Source organism: Mus musculus, chromosome 9, assembly GCF_000001635.26.
Source record: "Mus musculus strain C57BL/6J chromosome 9, GRCm38.p6 C57BL/6J".
NCBI classification, from domain to species: Eukaryota; Metazoa; Chordata; class Mammalia; order Rodentia; family Muridae; genus Mus; species Mus musculus.
In genome coordinates this window covers 107491225-107510488 of record NC_000075.6, presented here as the reverse complement: position 1 = coordinate 107510488, position 19264 = coordinate 107491225, and the positions used below count along the sequence as shown (strand labels likewise).

Genomic DNA, 19264 nt, shown 5'->3' with positions numbered 1-19264 from the left:
ACACACGCCCACGCCACACCCATGCGCACACCCTCAGATCACAGTGAGTTGGGAAATGGGGACCATGCCCCCTCAGGCAGGCGATTACAGATTTAATTAAAAGTGACACAGTAAATAAAGAACATATAAAATGTAATTTGTGTGGGTAGCGAGGGGTGACTGGGGAGGGTGGTGTGGCTCCTGTTTTAATTAGTGTGCCTGCCTGTGATAGTGCCTCTCGACTGGCTCATGCAGGTGATCTGCTGGCATCCTGCTGGGGGCGGGGCTGGCTGACGTTGAGGGCGACAGGGGCTTCCTGGAAGACCCTAGGGTTCCCCCTTTTCCTGGAACCTATACAGTAGCTCTGCCTCCTTTGCCCCCATTTCCCCAGCATCCCAGCACACCATCCTCCACCTCCTCCAAACCCAGCAGATTTTGAGACTGTCCTATAGGTAGGTGCTCACATGGTAATGTCAGAACCAGGCAGGGCCTTCAATCTACTGCTGGAGGAAGTTCCTAAGGAACTGGAACAGTATATGGAGAAGATGCCTAGAGCCAAACACCAGATGAGGGGCCCCAGCAGTAGACTGGAGCTATAATGACTCCACTGTGCAAAGCTGTCCCACCCCTGGGACTTGGAATCTCAACCATATTTTCCTGGTCCCCCTTCACCACACTCTTGGCTATTGCAGGATAGAAACCATTTCCCATTCTTTCAGCTCTGGGCCATAGAGAGAAGTGGGTTAGTCAGGCCTGTGACTGTTGTCTACGGCAGCTGCCTTGCGGCCTTTAATCTCTGTGTCCACCTTATGCTGGCATTTCCCAGCCAGCCCCTCTTAATAGAGTCAGAGACGGGCAGGGGCGGCAAGGGGCTGTTCTGGGGGCATTCAGCCCAGCAGTGAGAGCAAGGGATGTATGTGTGCATGTATATGTGGGATATGTGTACACATAGGCTTAGACCATACCAGCAAAGAAGCTGTGTTTCAAGTTCTGCCAAGTGTGAAGGTCTATATGTGGGTAGGTCAGAGAAATGAACGTGTATGACCTTGGGTGCAGGGGACTGGCCAGAGGTAGGTGGCACTAGCTTTCTATCTCAGGGACCTGGAATGCTCAGGGAGTGGGCCCTACCCCACGTGGGTGGGAAGGGCTCTTCCCCCCTCCCCTTACACTTACAGCCTTTGTAGATGTCTGTGGGGATCTGCACAGCCGTGTATGAATAGTTGACTTTGTTCTTGAAGTTTGGGTCCTCGATGAAGTCCAGCCTTAAGGCGCTGGTCTTGGATCCCCTCTCCATATCTTCACTCTCAGGGTCATCCTGCAGAAAGCACCCCCACCCGTGTCAGGAAAATGGTGAGTGGGTTGGTTAGGCTCGCAGGTGAGGACAGGGAGGGCCAGAGTCCAGAAGACAGGGTCATCTTAAGGGCAGAGGTTATTGTAGAGACAAGAGACAGATGGAGAGACATGGGAGAACATGGGTACAGCATATGGACCCCTTATCCAGAAGGCTTCCCTGGGTGAATTTGCCTGCCTTTGCCCATCCATTTGCCAAATCACAGCTAAAACCAAAACCAAATGACCCCTTCTCTACATCCTTGAAAGGCAACTGTCAGTGAAGGAGGCAAACAGGAGAGCCAGTTAGGAGTGGGCTGCAGACTTCTGCTTCCAAGGACACGCCTTGTGCAATTACAGCAAAGCCTTGGCAGGCAGCTTTGCACCCCCATACTCCCCGCTGAGTCCCACCCTTCCCCCCCACCCCCGCCGTATACCGGCTCCTTTAGTACCAGACAGTCCTAGCCCCATTTGGGGAACCATCTCCCATAGCAGGGTAGCTCTAGAGATGAGTGGGGGCTAGTACAGAGACCGAGTGACCTACAGAGGGAGGGTCTACCATGCCCGCTAGCAGCAGGACTATAAAGGCCCCCGTTGATTTTCTAAAACAAGCTGCAGCTGCCTGACAGGTGCCAATTATGGTATCTCTCGGCCAGGCAAGCTGGGCATGCGCTGTGCAGCCCCCCAACCCCCAGCCGCCTACTACTACAGGCTGGCAGGAGTGGCGCCTTGGCTACAGAGACGATGCTGCCGCCCATGGGGGAACAGGCTCCAGTGCAGGTGTGCAAGCAAGGCAGGAAGATGCTGGAGAAAGTACAGAGGAAGAAGAAAAAGCCAGACAGGGAGGCAAGGGAGACGTGTGGAATGCTCCACACACTCCCACACCCTGTTTCCCCACCCAAGACCCTTTTGAGTAAGTTCAGCGCAGGCTCCATTTATCCTTTTCCCAATGGGTCTCCAGGGTTGCTCTTCCTTGGCTCCCTGAAGCCCAGACTTCTCCCTCCTAGAGCATTTCAATCTCTTGGTTACTGCCCAGGTCATTTCCACCAGGCCACATCCTAGGACACAGCTCTGAAGTGACCCGAGTCTGTCCCCTACCCATCTTTCAGGGATGGTTTTGGACATCAACATTCAAGCTGTCTATTGTCCTTCCTGCCCTTCACCGGGCACGCCCACCTCCTGCCCGCTTTGGGAAGCCCCTGGAATGTCCTTAGGTGCTGGGTAAAGCCAGGGTAGGCAGCTGCTGAGCATATGGGCTGGAGTAGGGAGCCAGCGGTCTGGGAGGTGTAAGCCACGTATGCTCCACTCAGAGGGAGAGGCGTGGGAGAAGAAAGCCCCCCCAAATGTCAGCGGCAGATGAAGGGCACTGAAAAATTTAATCTCCCAACTTTCCCAACTAATGTGACATTTGGATTCCATTCTGATAAGCCTTCAGCCTTCGAACTTTCTCCTTCTCTTCCCCCACCCCCACCTTCTGGCTGGCAATTTAAAAGTAAATGGTCTAGAAAGATCTCTAACTGTACCTCTGGCAAAGATTAAAAACAAACCAAACAAAACAACACAACACACTAAGCAGGGGACTTGGTGTGTGTGTGTGTGTGTGTGTGCGCGAGAGTGCACATGCACGAGCGCTGTTATTTATATCAGGCTTGGAGCTTCTGGCCTCACTGACCCTAGCCCAGGCCTGACTAGAGCAGTGCTTCCCTACTGGGTAGTTCAATCCCCCTGCAGGGCCGGGAGGCAGAGCGGGAGGCGTTTGGAGCCAGGGTTGGGGTCCTGGATAGAGTTGGGGGCTGCTGGAGGCAGGAAGCTGTGTCCTGGTCAGGATTTGGGTACAAGGCTGTCCAGGGGGGCTCTCAGTGCTAGCGGAACCTAGGAGTTCAGTGCGGTGGGCAACTGTAGTCTCCTGGTTTATATTTAATGTACTGATTGCTAAAATTACAGCCCGCTGCCGAGGGGGGTAAGGAATTAGATTCAGGGTCTAATTAAAGGTTCGCTCTTCATTTGAATTTCAGATTCCAGCTTTAATTTTAGCAACTTCTCCGGGAGCCACGGAGCTCAGCCAAGGGGAAATGCACCTGCTTGAGCCCACCCCCTCCTTCTCAGGCCCCCCACTTTCCCTAAGGCTTCCTAGGCTAACCTAGCATGATGGCCTCCCGCCCAGGTATCCTTTCCAGCCTTCCCACCCCTTGTGTCACAGGCTACCTCTGTATAGGCCAGGAAAGCCTCCAGGCCTCCAGGCCTCCGGGCCAGAAAAGGAGATGCTGGACCTTGGGTTTTTTGTATCAGCAAACAGAAATCAGTACTAGACACTATACCACTGCACCCACGCTGTTTACAGTTAGGTTCAACCACTGTGCTTTGGAGTCAGACACTGGTAAGTTCACAGAACACTAGCTACTCCCAAGTGCTCGAACCCAGGGACACTGTTGGTGTCCTCTGTGGCTCTCTTTGTCACCCCATAGTCATTCTTGCTGAGCCCTCTCATGATGGGGACCTCACCACCTTCCAAGCTAACCCAAGAAGACCTGAGGTCATGGGATATGGAAATAAAATGGTTTAGCTTCAGCGTTGCTGCTTCTGGGAGACTATCATGGTTCGAGCTGAGCCCCATCTGGAAACAGATGCAGGAACTGGGCTGCCTCTGTATTTGAAGCCACCAAGAGATGTGGGGCCAAGCAATGATAGTGAGGCCAGGCCATGGGTTCTCTACATAGCTTGATGCAAAGTTCCCCAAATCACAAGGAAAGGAGCCTCTACTGTCCTGGGCCAGGGCTTAGATGTCACCATGTCTCACTCCCATGTACCTACCCCAGGAAGTCCTGAAGTCTATTTCTTTCTCCTCTCTACTCCCATGGAGCCCAGAGAGCCCCTCATACTGGGATGGAACCACCCTGATATCCAACACTCTACCACCCTGCCCAGAGAGGGAGACACAGCTTGCTCCACATGGTGCAGGGGGAGCTTAGCCTATAATGGTGATGAAGACACGGCCCTGGAGGGTCAAGGATCTCTAGGGAGCTGTGGACAAGGAGAGGCTGACCAAGCATGACACAGAATGGTTGAGTTCAGAAAGGTGAGCATGGATCCCTAACACCCACTTTACAGCTGAGACTGTTGTGGCCCAGAAGAACAAGGTGTGGCTCTGGCTGCTCCCCATCCTCTACGGCAAAGGTGGGGACACTTACCAGCTCGGCGTCAGCCTTGGCATCGTAGTACATGATGTCTTCCTCCTGGTGATGAGAGAGAAGCTTTAGTGCTCATAGCTCAGGGGCTCCCAAGATACAGTCTGGATCCTCAGGTCTGCCAAGCCCTAGAACAGTTTGGCTTCCTCTAGGACTGATTCAGTCCGTTCCTCCCCCCAAAGCCACCCCCAGGAAAAGTGGGGTGAGTCAGTACAGCTGGTACCCTGCCCCCGCAACCCCAAGGCCTAGCCTCAGGTCCTCCCCACTCTCTGGAAGGATGTTGCATTCCAGGGTCCCCTGACATAGAGTACCAGAGCCTTGCCCTGCGGGCCCATTGTGGGCAGGGTCAGAGCCAGCCTGGCTGCTGAGGGGGCTGTGGCTGTGGCTGAGGCAGGACCAGGGAGTGAGGAAGATAGGAAATCAGAACAGAGCCTGGGCGACAGCGAAATAATGACTTCACACTGCATCTTCCAATTTCTTCTATTAAAAAGCCTGCTCATTACGAGCATGTACTTATTAATTATCTGTGATTTGTTGTGAAATGCAAAGGGGTTTACACAACAGGAGCGGGAATAAACAAAGCTGGGCCCGTATGCCTGCCTGTGGCCCTCACTCGCATGTGCCTGCCTGCCCATCCTGGCCCGGGCCTGCCAGCCTGCCGCCTGGGTTCTTGGCCATCTGCACGTCATAATCACTCGTCGCCCCGGGGACCCGTAACACAAACGGGCTAATTTCATGTTTAATGATCTTTAATCAGAACCGAGTGCAGCTGATAGAGGCCGCCAGAAGGTGAGCCTCGTGTCAGTGAGTGCCACTCGCCCAGAAGGGGCCGTCCCACTTTGCCCTGGTGGGCTCTAGGGCCAGGGCCACTGTCCAAGTCACTCCCCAGGTGCTCCTCAGCCATGTTTTATAGTACAAGATCCTTCAGTGTTGCTCCAGGGGTTCCTTACACAGCTGGGGCTTTTCTTTGTGGCCTGATCTGTTCCCTAGGACCTGCCTACAAAGCAGCCTGCATAGAGCCAGCACTCACTCCATGAGGGGTGGAAGCCATGTAGGCTACCCTGCCATCCGAGGCCTAGCTAGAGCATATTGTGTGACCTTAGGGTTGCACCACTTTCTCTCTGAGCCTCCCTATGCCTCCAAGGGAGGGTTTGGCCAGATGCCAGGTTTGTGGCCAATGGTTTTAGTTGGTCAGTATTTGAGAATGTTTAAGGTGATAGTCTCAGGCTGTCTTCTTCAGGGGTTCCCTGGTTATGGACAAGTGATTGGCTGGACACAGAGACTTAAGCATTCTGGATTAGCGACTGAATGCCTGGCACAAGGCTGACATCTCAAGAGGTGTCTAATATGTGTGGCACTTCTGGTGACTCTAATATATGCCTCGTGGAGACACAAGGGCAGGAACAAAGAAGAAGGTTTTATACCCAGGATTTGACCTGCCCTTCCAACTCATCTCCAGCCTCATCCAGACTTGCCACCCACCCACCCATCTAGGAAGACAGGCCCGGGTAGGGGGCTGGGGCAGAGCCCAGGCTCCAGGGGGCTCAGCCTTTCCCTATGCCTGGCTCACACAGAAGCACGTAATGAAAGCTGACATTACATCAAACACAATAAGGAGTTTCGGTTGATGAAGATCATTCCTGAACACACAAACCCATTAAACTGAGGGGGAAAAAATATCAATTCAACACACTCGCAGGCGAAAAGAAAATGTGATTTGTTATCTAAAAGGGGGTTATAAACACGGCTCCGATGCTCTTTCCCGCCGTAATGAAAACAGGCGGGCGCAGTGGGAGGACTGCAGATTACGACCTGGGGCTTCACTTGCCAACTTTTGCGGCAAAGCTCCTGCAAGGACGGGAAAGGGCGTGGGTGGGGGCTGGCCATTGTCAGGCTGTGAGAGGGGGTCCATCTGTACCCTAGTCATCCTGAGGGTGTCTTGGCGCTCACTTGGGCCGTCTCTTCAGCAGTTCCCAGGATTCTGTTTATTTTTTCTGCTGTTTTACAGTCTCAGTGGAAGATATAAGGTTGTTGGCATAAGAGATAAAGGGAAATAGCATGCAGGATTGTCAGGTTCCTGGAGACCATGGGTGGGGCCCAAGGTATCTGCAGTCTTCCTGCCCCTTGCCAATGCTGGCAGCCTTGGCAAGGTCACATGTGAAAACACACAGTACACACAGCTGTGATTTCTATTTGTGATGGGATGTGAGAGCAGCGGGTCGAGCCATCCCAGTGTGTGGGAGCAGGTCTCTGGGAAGGAAGGCTTACATCTGCTTTTACCTGAGCTACACCAGAATGTTGGCTTTCGTGACTCACGTCCTGATAGTCTACAAGGAGGAAGACTATCTACTGAGTGAGCACTACAAGGAGGAAGACTATCTACTGAGTGAGCACGGGGCTCTTGAAGAAGGGTCTGTGATTCAAGTTTTGATTAGCGCCGATCATCGAGTCAATACAGTCTGAGTAAGCTGGGTGTGGTGGCCCTGTAGTCCCTGCACTTGGGAGGCAGAGGCAGGTGGCTCTCTCTGAAATCTGAGGCCATCCTGGTCTACAGAGTGAGTTCCATGGTAGGCAGAGCTACATAGTGAGACCCTGTCTCAAGACGAAATAAAAACAAAAACACAAACCGAAGGCACCATCCAGATAGATTTGCCCCAGTAGGCCCATGATGATTTTCAGGACTCACCCCTACGTTCTCCATAAGGCAAGGTAAGAAGAACATGCAGCCCCAGTGAGCTTTGCATCCAGGGGTCCGTCACCCACCATACAATTTACAATCAGAAAGAGGACAGAGGACATCAGAGCTGGAGGCCAGCCCCACAGCCCACACGAAGGGCTGAGTGTGGAAAGGACCCTTGGATGATGTGACATAGGTGACATCAGTGTTGAAAGCATGTCCTGGTGGCTTTATCTGTTCCCTCCTTTCAGGGTTCATTTTTTGTTTAAGCTTGGCAAAAGGTGGGTAAATGGCCTCCCTAACTCCCACACACGACCCCCACCAGGAACCTGTATACATAAACGGCTGGTGAGGGTAGGACTCAGTGTGTACGCACGGGAGTGCATGGCACCTTGGCTTCTTAGTAGGAGCCGAGCCTGAGAGGACATGAAGCCTGTTTGAAGCTATGGAGCAGGAGGGTGAGGAAGAGCCCGGGATGCGTGGGATGGAGGGCTGTCGTCTAGATTTGGCATCTTGCAAGGCAGCTGCCAAGGCTGCCCAGACATGACTGTCACCTGCCCACCAGTCCCCTGTGCGGAGCCCAGGCAGGCACCCAGCCACCCCAACGAGGTCGTGTGGCCTTCCTGCCCGGACCCACTGCCAGCTCAGCTTGACCAAAAAGGATTTTTTTTTTCCTGAGAGCCGTCTGTTGCTGGCTTGACAGAGACAGGTGGTGAGCCCTATGACTGGGTTGGACCCTTGGGCCAGGGGGGCCACCTGTCTTGTCCAGCTGGCTCTTCAGGCCTTAGTCCTGACTTCACAGGTCTCCCTCTAAATTCTGTAGCTAGGGTTATCTTCCCCATCAGACAGGAAGGGCCACTACTGCCACCAGACTCCAAGGTCTCCTACTGTAGGTTGGGGCCCAGGGGCTGTCTTCTCTTCCCTCTCTCCCCAACCCATGCCCTGGCCCAGATCCTCTTTGGTGGCGGCCTAGGTGGCAAACAATGTTGGCTCAGTGTGATGTTGGCACCGGGCACCGTCCAGCAGGTGGCCCATCTTCATCTACTGTTAAGTGTTATGGGTACCAGACCACCTGCTGCCCGTCTGTGTAGAGCCACGGGAGCTGCTGCCTGTAAATCAGGCCATGGTCTCTCTAGTATTCCCAACTCTAGGCTGTGGCTACTGGATCCCTGACCCTGCCAGGATCAAATGAGTATGGTCATGGCCTAGAATTAGAGAGTATTTTATCCCCTCCCTCCACCACCATTTATTGGCCCCTTGATGGTATCACAGCTCTGATCCAGTGGATTCAAGGATTCCTAGGTCCCTGGCTGGTTGTCATAGGGATATATGTGTGTATATACAAGTATACCACAATTTTCTGTCCCCTGCTCTGTACTGTCCACACTGGGTGATACACACCTTACTAACCATGCAGTGATTTCCTGTCTAGCTCTGTGAGCCCAGCACTCTATGCCCACAACTACTGGATAATATGTCCCCCATTCAGAAGTAAGAAGACCACTCCTGGTCACTTTGCCACCAGAGCACAGGACTGGGTACAAGGTCAGGTGATAGATGGCACTGACACAGGTCTGGCTGCCCCTGATCTGAAGGAGTCATGAGTGAGACAGACAAATGGGACACTTGCCTGGGTATGTCTATGACATAGAGGCCCAGAAGAAGGTGCTGTGAGCAGTGTGTGTGTGTGTATGTGTGTGTGTGTGTGTGTGTGTGTGTGTGTGTGTGTGTGTGTGTGTGTGTGTGACAGCCCTGAGGCTGTGGCTGGGAAGGGGAATCCTGGGCTTTGCCTTATGAATTGGGGGACGAGAATCTTCCCAGGAGAAGGCTGGGCCTGGGGAAGGACCTGAGCTTGAGGCTGGGATTGCGACACGGGTCAGTTGTCTCTCCTAAGCATGGAGGACGAATGTGACTCCTTGTTGTTCACCTTCTCAAGGTCATTGGATTTCAGGGTGGGTTTTATGTTTGCAAGGGACAAACCACATCCTTTCCCCAGCCACGGCTGCTGCATGGCCTGTCATGGACAGCCCCTGCCAGTTCTCCCTAGCAGTGCTGGCTGGCAGGTGGGCTAATGGGCCACCATTAGCACTAATGCCTTTCAGCCTGGCAGTCACAGCAGCAGCAGATCTTCATGGGAACAGCAGTGACCTTGCAGTCTGGAAGAAACAGGTGACCACAGGCCCTACCCCTGGGGATCTCAGGCATGCGCACTGGTGGGCTGACAGCACAGGGAAGAGGGCACTGGGCAAACAAAGCCCTGCTCTCTCTGTGGCCAGTGCAGCCTGTGGCCACAACCACATCTGTAGCAGCTCAGGCTAAGCAGGAGGGTGGTTAGCCAGAGACCATTTCTGTGTCAGCCCAGGGCAGTTACAAGCAAGACAGGCACGGACAGAGGTGTTCCATAAATAACTGGCTTGGCACCCATGCGGCCTGGTGAGCACCCTTCAGAGGCCTTACTAAGCTGATAGGTAGCACCAACATTAGCTGGCCAATGGGGAAAAGGAGCCCTGCTTGTATCCTATAAAACTGTGATCCAGTGATATAGAAGTGGGTCCTTGAGCAGCATCTCTCAGTGCTCTTGGGTCCCCCTAAGCTCCAGCAGTCTCTCAGGGATCCCCAATGCCCACCTTAGCCCAGAATAAATGAGACTATTGAGATTCATGGACCAGGGGCCAGGCAGGACAGCACTGGGAAATATAGGTTTGTTTGTTTGTTTGTTTGTTTTTTAAGAACCTGGAGGAGGAACAGGTTTTATGCTGTGGTGGCCTCTTTGTCTCCCTCTCTGGGGCTTGGACTAGGGGGGAAAGAAAACCAAAGGGAGGGCAGGACCTGCATTTATTTCTCAACTCCTGCCCTGCTCCACAGGCCTGCTCATAGGAAAAAACAAGCTGATGAAGAGAGAAAAATGAGGAAACTGACGGGAAGTTGAGGGTCCCCGACACTCAGGACAGAGCCAATGACGAGCTGAGACAAGATCATAGCTGAAGGTCAGCATGCTAGGAGCATGAAGGAATCCAGGAGAAACTGAGGCCCAGGGACAGGAAGGGGCCTTGGGAGAGGCCCTCAGGGTGGTGGAGCACAAGAGGAGGAGCTGAGAAACCAGGCCATGGAAGGATGCAGGAGTGGGCAGATGGGTGGCCTAAGTGTAGTGGGGTGGGACAGGGGAGCTGTGAAGTGGGATTGTCTGGGTGTGGCAGCATGGATCTGAGGAAGAGCCCCTGTTGACCTATCTATCAAATTGTCTGTCTGTTTATCTACCTACCTAACTACCTGTCTACCTATCTATCTACCTGCCTACCTGTCTGTCTGTCTGTTTATATACCTACCTACCTATCTACCTTTCTTTCTCTCTCTTTTTTGTCTTTGTTTTTGTTTTTTGAAACAGGGTTTTCCTGTGTAGCACTGACTGTCTTGGAACTTGCTCTGTAGACCAGGCTGGTATTGAACTCAGAGATCTGACTGCCTCTGCTTCCCAAGTGCTGGGATTAAAGGTGTGCACCACTCCCAAATGGCATCTTCTTTCTTTCTTTCTCTCTTTTTAAAAAAGATTTATTTATTTATTTATCTATTTATCTATTTATTTATTTATTTATTTATTTATTTATTTATTTATTTATTATGTATATAGCATTCTGCCTTGGTGTATGCCTGCAGGCCAGAAGAAGGTACCAGATCTCATTATAGATGGCCGTGAGCCACCATGTGGTTGCTGGGAATTGAACTCAGGACCTCTGGAAGAGCAGCCAGTGCTCTTAACCACTGAGCCATCTCTCTAACCCCCATCTCTTTTTACTTTTTAATTTCAAATGTATGAGTGTTTGGCCTGCATATATGTCTGTGTACCATATGCATGGCTGATGCCCATAGAGGCCAGAAGAAGGCATTGGATCTTCTAGAACTGGAGTTAGAGACAGCTGCCGTGTTCTGAGAATTGAACCAGGATCCTCTGGAAGAGTAGTCAGAGCTCTACTAGAGAGCGTGCGCATGTGTGCATGTATGTTTAGTGTATGTATTTGTGTTTGCATGTACGTGTATGTTTCTGTATTTGTGTGCGTATTTGTATTTGTGTGTATATGTGTGTTTCTGTGTTTGTGTGCATTTATTTCCGTGTTTGTGTGTGTGTAGTACTTGTGCTGTGAGGCAGGTGTAGAGGTTAGAGGACAACCGTGTGGAGTCAGCTTTCCCTTTCTACTCTAATATGGGTTCTTGGTATCACAGAGCATGCAAGTGCCTTTACCCACTGAGGCATCTCTCTACCCACCCATTCCCATTTTTAAGACAAGGGTCTGGCCTTGAACTTGCTATGCAGCTGAGGCTGGCTTATTATCCCCCTGCTTCCATTTCCTGAGAGCTGTCACTACAGGCTTCCACAACCATGGCTGAGGAGGGACAGGACTACGATGGAGTGGGGAAAGAAAGGGTTTCTCCTGGTCCTAGGGAGTCAAGTTCGTTTAGGGGGCGGGAGTCACTGACTTTTACTTCTTCATTGAAAAGATCATCTTGGGTTAGGGGTACAGTTCATTCATAGAGTGTTTGTCCAGCGTGCTCAAGATGCTGGTTTCTGTGAAAGAGTGAAATGGAGAAGGAAGGAGAAATAAATTAGCTGTTCTTTCCAGTTCCATGCACCTCCTAACCTGTGGTGAAAGAAGCTACTCTGAAGGCAAGGCAAAGACAGGGGAGGGCAGTCTGGGGAGGCAGAGCCGGAGGAGCAGGGTTAGGGGGCTAGGTCATGGACAGGAATGCTTGGGAGCCGATAGCAGCTATAAATCTCCATTGCCAATAGGCGAATAGGCAACCTCAGCAAGTAGAGCCAACAACCCCACCGGCTTTCTGGGGCACATAGATCTAGACCAGCTTGGCTGAGAGCCAGAAGGAGCAAGATATGTCTCACCTCCATCCTGTATATTGTCACTAGATCCTGGGGGCAACTCTTGGTGCCTCCCTCAGCCTCTCCTCTAGCAAGGGGACTATTGGGAGCCACCACCCAGACCCATTGAGCCCATTCACTGGTGTGGTTACTGAGGGCGTCATGGCCCCTGGTTTCAGGAATTGGCTGGTGTGGGTGCTATGTTTTGCTTGACCCTCTGGGCCCTACACCCTGTGCCCTGCACTTGGCTCCAAGGTGTTTGAGCCTTCGGGATTTTCATTGCGAAAGAAAAGGCTTTGTGACTTTGGCAGGCCAGTCCCTGGGGCCCAGCTAGAGGACATGCTAAGGAGACAGACCACTGTTCACAATCAGGGAGGACACAGACAATGCTCTGTCCCAGGGCCTCTTTTAGATCAGGGCATTAACATCCCAGGCACCTATGACACTGGGACTCTCTAAGACTCATGGTATCTTCTTGGGGAATGGCCATTCTAGCAAAGCTTTTCTACTCAAGAGCTACCCCAAGCCACTACTCAGGACTTATTGCATTCCTCAACACTGAGGGGGCTGGGGTTTTTATTGAGGGTTGGACAAAGGATTCTGTACTCCACCAGTGCCTCTCCAGAGTGACTGTGCAGCACACATTGCTTCCTCTGCACGCCATCCTAGCTAAGGTGTCACGCCTTGGGTGCTTGGAGGGTGGGATGCGGTGGGTTTTTTTTTTTTTGTTTTGTTGAATTACATTTGTTTGTTTGCTTATTGCATGTGTCTGTGTGCACACAGGCTACAGTATGGAGGTCAAAGGGCCACATGTGGGAGTGGGTCCTCTCCTCTTACCAAGTGGGTCCTGGGTCTTGATGCCACTAGGCTAGAGGCAAGCATCTTTATCCACTGAGCCATCTTGCTGATCCGACGTAGGCTGTGACCCTTACCTTGATGTTGTCCTGCCAGCGATGGGCTTTCTGGAAATTCTCTGCAGCGTCAGCCAGTCTCTGAGGGACAGAGCACACAGAAGTCAGAGGCTGAGGCAGGCTGCCTGCCCCATGTCCACCCCAAATCCGTCTCCATGCCCCGTCCTCCCCAAGACCAGTCCGACTCAGGACCTCCCTCTTCCTCATGTCATTAGAGCCTCAAAAATCCTAGATAATTCTCAGCTGTAGGAGGGACACCTCTCCTGGGTTCCCACAGGAGACAGGAGGCCTGCCTGATTGATGGTCTAAGAGGCTTCTCCACAGGACCCTCAGTATTGCCTGCAGCCCTTCCAGAAGGTGGCTTAGACATCCCTCCTGCCCAAGCTCCAGGGCCACTGAAAGCTACTGTCTTCTCTCCCAGGACGTGTGAAACCTACAAGTTATTGAGTGTCTTGTTATGCAACTGTGCCTTGACCAAGCTCCACAGGACTTGTCTACTGCCCAGTTCCGTTCATTCAGACTCAATGTCTTCTCCCAGGCTTCCTATAGGGCTCCCAGGCCTCCACCCATAGGAGCCTCTCTTAACCTCTAATGCTACTAAGCAAGCTTAGTGCCAGACTCTTCAGAGATGTGGGCATGTGACAGACCCAGACAGCCCACTTCTTATGGTGGGGAGGGGTAATGTAATATATCACCAGGGAGCATCACCAGGCAAGAGTAACTGAGGCTCAGTACTGGTACTGGGCACATCACCAAGGCTTATGGTAAAGGCCCTTGGACCTGGCCACCCTCTGGGCTTAAATCTGAAACTCTCAAGGATTCTGTGCTTCAGGGAGGGCTGAGGCTCCAAGGATGAAACCTCCTCGAAAAACAGAATTCAGTGATGTCTTGAGAACTGCAGTGTGCGATGGTGTGTATATGCTTGGCCCAGGGAGTGGCACTATTTGAAGGTGTGGCCCTGTTGGAGTAGGTGTGTCACTGTGAGTGTGGGCCTCATCCTAGTTGCCTGGAAGTCAGTATTCTGCTAGCAGCCTTCAGAGGAAGATAGAGAACCCTCAGCTCCTCCTGCACTATGCCTGCCTGATTGCTGCCATGTTCCCACCGTGATGATAATGGACTAGACCTCTGAACCTGTAAGCTGGCCCCAATTAAATATTATCCTTATAAGAATTGCCTTGGTCATGGTGACTGTTCACAGCATTAGAACCCTAACTAAGACACAGTGATTGCCACCACCAGGAACTGGAGTCCAGTTTGTCCAGCTTATGGGGAGGACACTGCATGCCAAGCCGTTCCTCTGGCCAGTGACACATGTGGACCCATTACTGCTCACTGTGCGTGCTAACACTGCAGGACAGTGAGCAACTTGCTTAGGCTGCACAGTGAGCCTGGGTTAATCTGGAGTCCTAACCCAGTCGTTACTATCACGTTCACCTTGCTTAGCCCATAGGATCCGAAGACCACTCCTTCACAGGGCTCTCTATACCTAGTGTTCCTCATTTTGGCCCCACCTATCCCGGTCCTGACTTTAGGTTTCCGACTTGAATCAGAAGACCCCAGTGTCTTGGGTATTCAGGACATCTCATCCCTGTCCATCAGGCCTGCATGTAGGTCCCAGAAAAGAGGGTCTAAAAAAACCTAATAGAGGCCCACTTCCCTGGGGTGATCTTCAGTCTACCCAATTTGCCATGTGTCCTATAACAGGTTCTCCTTTTGTTGCACGGAGGTGTATGTACATGGGATATATGTGCATGCTTGTGACTTCAATAAGGCAGGGTTTCTTGCGGAGCACAGGGCTTGCTGATGTGATGGGTCTTGCTAGCCAGCTTGTCCAGGGATCTTATCGTCACCTGCCAGCTTTTATGTGGGTTCTGGGAATCGAACTCTGTCCCTTACACTTGTGTGGCAAGTGTTTACCCACTAAGCCATCTCCTTAGCCCTGGTATAAACTTTCTTCTCTTGAGACTTCTGCTGCCTGCCTTCCACATTGTCATCGCTCCAATGACTATCATCCACTACCCTACTCAGGTGGGGTCCTGCCCCACAATTCCAGTCTTTCTGAATCCATTTCACACTCAGGACCTGGACCCTTATCTCAGAGAGTAGATCTGAATATCACTAGCCCCCAAAGCTCTTCATCTGAAAGAATTTTCCTTTTGGCTTAAACCCCTAGGATAGATGAGACCTCCCAATTCATAATCCTGCAGTACCCTTCTGTGAAGGGATTTGTGGCATTTTAAGTGGGCACCGCACTACACCAGCTGTGAAGCTCTATACTTGGGCTGCAAGATCCACCAAGTCCAGGGAGGTAGCCCCTGGAGGTACCGCTCAAAGCAGGAGCCTCGAGTCACCAGGGCATCTCCCCTCCTCTTATCTAGTGGGCCCTTATTTCCCCTGGGACCTGAGACGTACCTCAGAGTGGGACTTGAGGCTACTTGGGGGCTCTGTAGAGGCCATTGCTTTTCATAACTGTTGGGTCTAAGGCAATGTGGGAACCAGACTAAGGCCTCTTAGTATAGAAAAGATGGAGAACAAACTGGGCTGAAGCCCCAAACTGAACCATGGCTCTAAGGAATCTGCTCCCTTATTCTTCTACTGATTTTCTGCTTTTACCCCCAGCCATTTTGTGTGTGTGTGTGTGTGTGTGTGTGTGTGTGTGTGTGTGTGTGTGTGTGTGTGCGCGCGCGCGCGAGTGCACACTTATGCACTTGCCCTTTCACGCTCTCAGCACACGGCTTTGACCCTAGGATTCATGGGTCCCAAGAACACGAGGATCCTCAGGCTTCAAAACCTAGCAGACAAGGTAAGGGAGCACCCCGGAGGGAGGGTTCAGTCCTTGGTCTCCTTAAGCTCACAGAGTCCCCTGGGCTCAAAGGCCTGGGTCAGCCCGCTGACTCGTGAATAACGGAGTTGCAATAGCCACAGCAGAAGGATTACTTTTAATCCTCGGTAACGATCAAGCCATTATTATTTTTTCGGTGTTACAGATCAATCAGCCCGTCCCCGGGCGCTGGACGTGTGGAAACTGCTAAACAGCCAGGTCTAGTGGTGTGGGAAGGAAGGGCCAGGTGGTGGGACAGGGTGAATTGGGCAGGCCCCTGGGGCTCAAGGTCCCAACAGGCCTGAGAGCGAGGGGGCGTGGGGTAGAGGGACCACCCCTGAAGGCCTGGCCTGCATTCAGCATGGCTTCCTCAAGCAGGGGCTGCACCAGTCTGGCCCTCCAGGTCTTGCTGTGAACTGCGGGTAGTAACAGATCCACACGGAGGGTGAGCAGTCTCTAGGCAGCCCCATTTCTCTAACTTAGCAGCCCTCACAGGTACCCTGTCCAATGGGGTTCTTCTTGCAGGCTCTGGTCCACTTGAGGGCTTTCCCCTCTTAACTGCTCCTCTGCCTGATTAGCCACCTTTTCTGGAAGTTTCCTTTAGCCCTTGCCCAGCCTGTAGGCTTCCTGTTGTGTCTACCTGGTAGGGCACATCATTGTGTGTATGTGGGGGCTTTCAGCTTAGCACTCTCTGCCTTGGTCCTCAGTCTTTACAAAGCACATAACCGTCAGGCCTGCTTTGGGGTAGCCAAGGGTCCTCCTCCTCCCCCAAGACTTACCTTCCTCCCACCTCTCTAGTGCCCCTGGGATGGGCCAGGGGCAGGCAGGCTACTTAACTCTGGGTCAAGCTAGAGCCTCAGTTTGTCCCTGTCCCCAGGGTGTCTGCTGTGTATGGGAGATACACTCTGTTCTTAGCCTGGGCTGTGAGTGACAGTGCCCTGGGAGTGACTCCCTGTCTAGACTCTGGGCTATGCTCTTGAATCCTCCTGTTACCAGGGCCCTGCTATCCCCCCTCCATGCACTTCTGACTAGATTCCTGTAGCCTGACTCACCCACTCCCCGTGACAAATCCCTACTCCTTCTGGGCACCAGAAAATGTTCCCTTATGACACCCAGGGAACCTTCCTTGTGCCTGTCATCTTGATCTCTGAGCTCAGTGAGGGACAGTGCCTGGTTGCTATTAAATTTAGGGTAACTTGGATCCTAGCATATAATGAGTAGATAGCAAACATATGTTAAATCAAGGCCAGAGATATCTGAACCCATATAGAGGTCTGGGCTTGAGCTTTGCCCCAGCCAGTCAGGGCTGTGATCCCAGGCCTGTGGTTTGGCCTCTGGGGACCTCTTTTCCTCACCACACCCTGCAGGGTAAGGGGTCCCTAGGGCCATGCTGCTACTGTGAAGCTGCTGATGGTGTCTTGCCTGGCCTGTGGTGTCCCCACCATGGTCAGCAATGGAGGGAACCGCAGTGGGATTCTGAGGAGGGCTGTTCACAGCCAAGTCCATCACGATAACAGCAGGCATTTCAGAGGCAATTATCAGAGAGTTTCACTTAACAATCAATTTCCCTGAGCTCTGGGAGCTATTCTTGCAAGAAAAGGCAAGAAAGAAGGGGACAGGCTGTGCGCTGGGCTGGGGACAATACTCTCCTGGGGAGCAGTGGGCCACCGGTACCTTCAAATTTCAGTAAGTTAAACGTCTTTAGCTTAGGGGGACTGAGACAGACGATGGTGTGAGATAAGGGACCCAGGCCATGGACAACACCTGGAGGGTTGGAGTCCCTACATCCTGGGCTGGACTGGGCTTGGGAATAGTAAGGAGGAAGAGCCCTCAGGTGGCTCACCCTCTAAAAACCCTGCCCACAGCACCCCGCTTCTTGCCTTTTCTATCCTCTCTCATCCGGGAGCCCCTCAAATCAGAACTGGTGGCAGAAGGCTCTGGAAGCAACTGCCCATCAAACAGGACTTGTTCAATTGCATAGCCAGGAGGGAAAGGTTTTAGAGAGTTTTGGGTTTTAATTAGTTACTGCTACTGCTGCTTCCAAGAGGATCTGAGAGGCTTAGAGGGAACTTGTGATGAGCCAAATGTTGAGCTCTGGGGTCCAGGGGGTGGGTGGGGATGAGCCACGTGGGAGCTGGGATGGAGAGAGGAGCTCTGAGGTAGAGGCCAGGGCCAGTAGGTCCAGAACAGAGTGGTAGCACCAGAGAGATGCTCTGAGAAACCATAGGAGGGCTATCAGAGTGTTTGCAGTCACAGCCTAGCTAGCATTAGACATGCCCAGCACCTACCTAGGCCAAGGCTTCACAGACTAATGCAGTTTATAGGCCAGATGGAGGATTGCAGGGTGCCTAAGACGGGATTCTTTTGTGGCCGAGGGGACTGAGGCAGAGTATTAGTGCCACTGCCACAGACCTTCCTCTGGTCAGGGAGCGGTGCAGGAGACATCTTCAGGTCTACCTAATGCCACAGCCCAGGAGGGTTGGACTATAGGCCCCTCAGGGCAGGGGCTGATCAGGCCAGGTGGGCTTGGCTGGCTTGGCTTACCTGCTGTTCCCTAAGTGGTTCCCTTGTCCTTTATCCAAGAGGAGGACCAGTAAAATGGTCCCTAAGAAGTGTCCAGAGTTTACCAACTAATCTTGGTGTCCCTGGGTCCTGTCCTGATGATGGTATGCCCAGCAGCCCCACCGAGTAGCCTCGCCCAGCCCAGCCGTCTCCTGTTGTCTCTTTCCCTGAGGCCCCCACATTAGATCCATATTGTGCACTGCTAGATACTAAATACAGATTTCCAATTTCCAGAGCTGTTATGGTCTAATGAGTAAATAATATACATATTTAAAACTGTCTAAAAACATATCTGCATAATTAAAATATCTGCATAATAACGAAGCAAGACGCAGCTCAGCACCGAGGGGGTTGGAGACCCAGGGCTGACAATAGGAGTAGACGTGGAGGCTGAGCTGGGGAGCTGGGCACCAGGCACTTCTCCTCCCTGCCACCCTGTCTTGAATAGGTAGTGGTGTGTCCATCTAAGCACCCCAGTAAGGGAGTAGAAGAAAGTCCAACTCAGATCAACCTCTGTACCTCTTGTTGTCTGAGAGCGGGCATGCACAAATGGACAGTGTCCGGTACATAGACTGCTGGTGCCTTCCTGGCTCAGACCTCTTACTGCAGCGCGTAACCAGCTCAGTGCTTTGCATGTGGAACTCACTGACCATGACCTTCTTGTCCCAATCTTCTACTTTATAGAATCCCAAGGGATGAGGGAACGTGTGTCAGTTTGGGCAGAGCAGGCCAGCCAGACCCATGCCTTACCTGTCCTGTGACTGGGACACATCAGTCCCTCCCTTCATCCATCCCAACTCTGCTTCCAACATAAAGATAAAATTGCCATCAGAACAATGGAAAACAAACCCTAAACCCCTCACCCTAGTTCCAGCAACCAAAAGAGGCAAATGGCAAACAGCCCCAGGATGGCCTGTGCTGCAGGAAAGGGGC

The 19264-nt window shown here is 52.2% G+C and overlaps 1 protein-coding gene across 8 annotated transcripts in view; it reads right to left on the bottom strand.

The window, feature by feature from the left end:
- The window catches only part of Cacna2d2 (calcium channel, voltage-dependent, alpha 2/delta subunit 2), a 129614-nt gene that overhangs the window by 18858 nt on the left and 91492 nt on the right, over positions 1 to 19264 (bottom strand). For all 8 annotated transcript variants that reach the window (XM_017313496.2, XM_011242899.3, XM_017313497.2 and 5 more), the window contains exons 4-6: positions 12970 to 13029; positions 4497 to 4541; positions 1153 to 1294 (exon numbers count right to left, since the gene is read on the bottom strand). In XM_017313496.2, coding sequence (XP_017168985.1) covers positions 1153 to 1294; positions 4497 to 4541; positions 12970 to 13029 — 247 coding nt within the window. The remainder of the gene's footprint in view (positions 1 to 1152; positions 1295 to 4496; positions 4542 to 12969; positions 13030 to 19264) is intronic.